At 35.6% G+C, this 6,493-nt stretch overlaps 1 protein-coding gene across 1 annotated transcript in view; it reads left to right on the top strand.

Annotated features, from left to right (window-relative positions):
- Window positions 1-321: 321 nt before the first annotated feature.
- The window catches only part of LOC104466043 (procollagen-lysine,2-oxoglutarate 5-dioxygenase 2), a gene marked incomplete at its 5' end in the record, with an annotated part of 9,975 nt that continues 3,803 nt past the window's right edge, over window positions 322-6,493 (top strand). Inside the window, 6 exons of the mRNA XM_010079349.1 lie at window positions 322-426; window positions 1,738-1,863; window positions 3,068-3,193; window positions 3,822-3,837; window positions 5,864-5,977; window positions 6,369-6,434. Of these exons, the coding sequence (XP_010077651.1) occupies window positions 322-426; window positions 1,738-1,863; window positions 3,068-3,193; window positions 3,822-3,837; window positions 5,864-5,977; window positions 6,369-6,434 (553 nt within the window). The remainder of the gene's footprint in view (window positions 427-1,737; window positions 1,864-3,067; window positions 3,194-3,821; window positions 3,838-5,863; window positions 5,978-6,368; window positions 6,435-6,493) is intronic.

Raw genomic sequence — 6,493 nt, 5'->3', positions numbered from 1 at the left:
CTTGATTTTTATTCTCTCTCCTCTGTTTTCCATTAGGACAGCACATAGTAGCTCTTACTGAATTTGGTAAAGGTTAGAGATCACTTATTTTATTAAAAGAAAAATATAAGGCGTCTGATCTATGTTTTAAATCTTCTTTTAGTTCACACTACTGTATTCTAAAGACACCATTCCCTTACAAAGCTACACTGTAGAGGGCTTTTAATGCAATGTATGAGTAGAGCACTTGGTTGTGGTTTGAGTTTTTTGAGTTTTTTTGTTTTGTTGTTTGTGAATCATCTCTGGATGTGTGGGAGTTAACCATTCATTTTGTCTTTTTAGGGACCTTTGTCGCCAGGATAAAGCATGTGAATATTACTTCAGCATAGATGCAGATGTTGTGCTGACAAACATGAAAACTTTAAGAATACTGATAGAACAGAACAGGTGTAGTATGTCTCTTGTTTTTATAGAATTTCCTCTGGCTTGAGAGGATTCTCTGGGGCCCCTCCAGAGAAAATAAGATCTCGTCTGTTCTTGCAGAGTTAGATCCTCTTTGTTTACCTGTTGTATTTGATTGCCATAGTTTCTAACAGGCTCGGAGGTGAACAATTCATAAAGCATTTTGTTCCTGTCAAACAGCAATTCCTGATGTGAGTTTCAAATGCTTCAGAGTTGCTCTGAAGAGAATGGTATGGTGTAAGCAAGTTTTATGAAATGAATTAAGACTTCATTGAATAATGATTTCAATGTTGATCACACACAAAATGTTAAAAAAACCCAAACAACAACAAAAAAAAACCCCCACAACAAAACCAGACAAAAAAAATCCTTAGAATTTACTAGTCTGGTATTGCAGTATTATTACTTTATTCTTAAATCGTAGATGCAAAGAAATAGCAGAAAGGTACTGTAGAAGAAGGAGCAGTAATGACCAGTTTCTCCTTGTATTAGTGTGATCTCTTAAGTTATACAAAACTGTGACTTTATCAGCAGCAGCTTTCAGTAGACTGGGCCTGCTGTGAATGCTGTGCACTTCACTCCTGCCGATTTGTGAATTCCCACGTTAGGGAGGCAGGTCGCATTTGCCTATTCATAACAAATCTGAGAATCTCAGCTGTATTACAGAAGGATAAATTATCAATCTCTGTTTTGACCTACTAGTGAGAAGGGATGGAGCTTAAGTAAAGATGTGCCTGCCAGCGCTTTGCATTATATTCCTTGTAATGTTTACTGTTGTGGAAAGAGGCTAAAAGCCAGGTACACTAGGTGGAAGAAACAGAAGCTTTACAAAATTTATCTACTGGTAGGCACACTCTGAAACAAAGTGCTATTTTATTCTTTTTATTCTAGTCAGCTTAGATTTCCCCTTTTAAGTCTATTAAATTTTGGGGTAAGCTAGGTCTCACTGTGTAGTGTTTTGGGTTTTTGGTTTTTTGTGTTTTTTGGGGGTTTTTTCATGTGTCTGATTTTGTGATGCTTTTGTCATTATGCTATGGGCAGTATTTTTTTGCTTGACTGAAAATCAAGCCCCCTCTGATTTAGAGGAAGCTTGGCTTCTGTTACACTGATGTTGTTTCTGGGCAGTGAGTGGTTGGATGCTGTTTCTTCCAGCCTAAGTTCAGAATAGCTGTTCCAAAATTTCAGTCATTGGTGTTTTAACTACGCTATACTCCAAAATGAGTAAAGCTTGTATATTTTGTTGTATAATGTACATATAATGGTTCATATTTTCATATTTGATGTATCACTTCACAGAAAGATAATTGCTCCACTCGTAACTCGTCATGGGAAACTTTGGTCCAATTTTTGGGGTGCTTTGAGCCCAGATGGCTATTATGCTCGATCAGAAGATTATGTTGATATTGTCCAAGGGAACAGAGTGTAAGTAATTGTAAGCTAATTTTTAAAGTCAAGGCAGCCAGTATGGTTATTAGCAACATATTCTTGTATTTTTGCGCAATATGGTGTTATTCCTGAAGAGCTTAAGTTAGTTATATTGTTTAGCTTTTTCTATTCCATAGAAATGCATTTATTTTCCCATTTGTTTTTTCCCATTCACAGTTTGAATAAAAAAATCAAAGTGTTTAACACAATGAGCTGGTGTTAGTAGTGGACACAGTCATTACTAATATCTGTCTGATTTTGTCTGGTTACTCTAGCAGTGCATAATACAGAAAATGGCAAGACAAACAACTAGCAAACCCAACACTCTGTATTCCAGGAACCTCAGTCAAAAGAAATGATTGTTACATTAATCAAATGACTTCTTCATCTCTTTGGAGCAAATGTTTAATCAACTGAACAGCTATAATAGGTTCATGTGTTCCTTCCTGTATTATGTCAGATATATCCTAAGGAACTCTTGAGAAATAACTTTTTTTACGTAGCCTTTTGGGTTTGTCCTTCCCCTCAATGAATATGATACAAGTTGTTCTAAACTTGACTTTCGCATGTGGTGATGCCTTTTCATTGCCCTGTAAAGACACAAAGGTCTGAAACAGATTGACTGCTTGTATAGGACTGTCTTGTTTTCAGTTGCACTGAAAGATGTGCTTGTGGTGCTGGGAGGGAGAAAATCTGCAGAGTAAGCATTGTGCCAGCAATGCTTTTTTGTTGATTTTGCTCCAACTAACATAAATACATGGTCCACTGTGGTCTGTGTGTATTTGTGTGAGGAGGTCAGACCAGCTGTGTGAAGCCTCAGTGAAGTCTTTAAACTCATTTAAAAATCTGTTTTAGAATTACTTTCTCCATCTGGTGGTGTAGAATAACATTATAAGAGTTTGACTGATTGCCTTAACTATGGAAACATGAAGTACATTAGTAGTTAAAATTCTTTAGAGAATTTGACCTTTCTATTTTTTTGTAACAATACTTCATAAAAGCTGAATTACTGCCTGTGCCTATGTTTGAGATGTCCGCAATGTCCAGCTGTAGTTTTTCAAATGTCTTGGGAACCTTTCAGCTTAATTTCCTTGAAACTTGCTTAGTCTTGTCAGCAAATACACAGATGCTGATTTGGTAGAATAGGCAACAAGTGAGTTTTCATGACTTTAAACTATTTGCATTTGGGTTTTTTTTACAGAGGAGTATGGAATATTCCTTATATGGCTAATATATACTTAATTAAGGGACAAACTCTCAGATCAGAGATGAAAGAAAAGAATTACTTTATGCGGGATAAGTTGGATCCTGATATGGCTCTCTGCAGGTATGCCAGGGAAATGGGAAGGTGTATCTATAACCGCTTGCTTTTAAGTACACAGACTTCTTTTTGTCCTGCTACACTTGGCTGCTTTACTTGATTGATCTTGGATATTATATTTTTACTTCTAATTCAAAGTACTGGCCAATTTTTGTGACATAGCCCACTCTGGGTGTATTTCTTTAAATTATTGAGAACAGGCTTTTGCAAGGCCAGTGCACTGGTGCACTGACTACATGATGGTTTCTATTTAAATTCACTGAAAATTCTATTGAGGTTAAAATACCTTCCTTGTTGGTGCAACCTCAACAGATGAAAGAGGGCTCAACTTCTCTGCTGTGTGTGACTTCAAATTTATCAATGCATTTAGAGCATCCCTATTATGTACGTTTTCATACAGTATGAAACTTATAGCAGACTAAGTTGGCATATTTTGCAATTTTGTATTAAGTAGATACGTATTTAAACTAATAATGGGCAGTGTTGATATAAAAAGCCTAAGTGATTTATGAAATGGTAAGAATCTTCTTAGGGGGCATGAATTACTCATTAATTTTTCCAGATAGATTGTTACATTACATAGATGATACATTTCCAGATGTATCAGAAATTTGTTCCTTGCATTAACTGTAAGTAATGAGAGAAAACGTGTTTGTACTGTTAAAATTGTGAATATGTAAATCCACATCTCTAGTGATATTTACACTAGTTTCAGCACAGAAACAAATAAGACCTAAACCAGACCTATTTCCAGACACTATAGCGTTGAAAAATAATTTTGCTGAAGTGAACAAAAAAGTTGGCAAGTATTATTTTTTTTTATTCCCTCATAACAAGGCATGATCCCCTTTGTACTGATTCTTCAGAACATCCTTGTTCAATTCTGTTGTATTCAAACCCTCTCAGCATCAGTTATTGCAAACCTGTGCATGGTTCCATGCGCTCATTCAACTAATCTGACTGGCTCATCAGAAAATTGCTTTCTCTTTTCCTCTTTCTCAGTCTGCGCTATAAGATGGTCTGGTACGTGCTTGATTTTGTATTGCAGCAGATGAGAAGGGGCTGGTGGAAACAGCTTTGACATGTATATTATGAGCTTTGCTTGGAGATGCATGTTGTCTGTAAAGGCATATCAGCTTTGGATCAAAGGCTGCTATTTCCCTAATGTAACTGTGGAAACCTAATAGTCGGAAAAAGAGAGATTATTTCTCAGAAAACTGATATGATGATTCTCCTTCATTTTAGAGTTTACAAAGGGAAAAAGACTCCCCTTCTTCGGAAACATTCCATATGCTCAGACCCCCAAAGGTTTTGCTTTATTTTATTTTTATTCATTAGTTATTATTACCTGCAGTATTATTCTACCACAGGAAGATACTTCTCCTCTGTCCACTTACTCTAGTGAAATACTGCTCTAGCTTTCTCTTCAGTCTTCTGAGGTTCAAGTTTTTGGCAGGGACAGGTTCTTCATGATCAGATCAAAGCATCTGAGAGAGGCTTGTTGTTTCCTCAGGGAGGTTTCTTAGTGCTTCTGAGGTCAAGGTGTGCTGAAGCTGTGCTTCTATAGCTAAAATTGATTCAGCAGTCCTAGGAAGGACTACAGCTCAAATCACTAGTAGGTCTACCAGGCCCCTTCAGTGACCACGTAGGGCAGTTGTGAAATCGGTGTCACTTTAAGCTGTTTTTCTTGACCCAGACCCTCCTTATTCTCTGTGCTGCAGCTATTTTATTATTTGGTAAGTGCCCCAAACTGGGCACATGTTTAACATAATAATTGTCTAACAGTTTAACTCTTTTTCAGACAAAAACATAAACCGAACTAGCAAAGTATCCAAATGGTAATGTCTTCATCTGCTGCCAATCCAAAAGTCACGAACACTTCAGAAATGAAGTTTTCGTCTGAAAAACAGTAGACTAAAAAAACCCCACAGAACCTAAGTTTCTTTTAAAAAAGACTATTTTCTGCTACTATTTCTAATCAATAGACTTTTGTTAATATCTTTTGTTAATAGCTTGATAATAAAGCTGTATCTTACCACACTTGATATCTTGCACATATTTTGCAATGTTTGCTTAGGTGAACATACTTTAAAGTGCTCAGCTGTTTTGTACCCTGATCTGACTATTCTTATATGCTGTATTTGCCAATATCTTTTTATTTCAGGCCAATTCACCAGAAGGATCATGTAGTGAATACTCTGAAATATGTTTCTTGTTCTGACTTCCATTAACCTTTTTATTGTTAGCTTATTCTTCCAGTTTTTAATCAGAAACTAAACCCTAGATGTTGGTTTTCTTGTGTGAGTATTTTCAGTTTGAGAACAGGTGTTTCCAGCATATCTGCATAGGTTTTCTCGAAAACAAATCACCCAACCACTTCTCTGTTTTTTCCTTTCTATAACTGCATGTGGGTTTACATTATGAAAAATATGTGTTTTGGTTTAATGTGTTTAGGAAATAAATTCAACCAAATACTTGTAAACAAGAAATTGTGAATGCTAGTTGGTGATTAAAATCAACCATTCGAAAATTAAAAATGCTAAATGAACAGCATGTGTGTATGTATGTCTAAGTATGATACATTTTCTGAAAGTGCAGGCATAAACAGAGTTTTTAAAACATCATTTTTGCCAAGATGGACAGTTTTGCTAATGGTATTTTCTCTATTTGGTATAGGGTGTTTTCATGTACATTACCAACAGACATGAATTTGGAAGACTTATTTCTACAGCCAATTACAATACCTCCCACTACAACAATGACCTCTGGCAGATATTTGAAAATCCTGTGGTATGCATCTGATTATTGGTGAAAGTTATTTTATTTGGAAAAATTGTAAAGTTTATGTATTACGGGATTTAAAGACTTTAATGGATATATTTTTTTACGGCTTAAATACTGGTTGTGTACTAGAAGCTGTTTTCTACTACCCATTTAACCAAATGACAATATATCATATCAGCAAGCCAACTGATGACCAGAGTAAGGAGTTGGAGAGATGGCCCTGATATAACAGGTTTCATGATTTTTGACATGATGAGAACCGGTTTGTTTATGGGTGTAAGAAGTTGTTTAATTTTTTTCCATGCTTTCAGTAGAGCAAATAAATAGAATATAAATTATTTTTTGTCACTTATAAATTATTTTGTTCTGTTTTAATGTTTTAAAATCATGTTTTTAGGACTGGAAGGAAACGTATATAAATCCCAACTACTCTAAGATCTTCACTGATAATATAGTAGAACAGGTAGGTGTAAATAGCAGATTGCTGTGATTTCTGGCATCTAGTAAAGGCAAGCTCATCTA

This window comes from Pterocles gutturalis, unplaced genomic scaffold (assembly GCF_000699245.1).
Source record: "Pterocles gutturalis isolate BGI_N339 unplaced genomic scaffold, ASM69924v1 scaffold279, whole genome shotgun sequence".
NCBI classification, from domain to species: domain Eukaryota; kingdom Metazoa; phylum Chordata; class Aves; order Pterocliformes; family Pteroclidae; genus Pterocles; species Pterocles gutturalis.
Note: the sequence above shows the minus strand (reverse complement) of the source record. Positions and strands in the feature narration are given on the sequence as shown.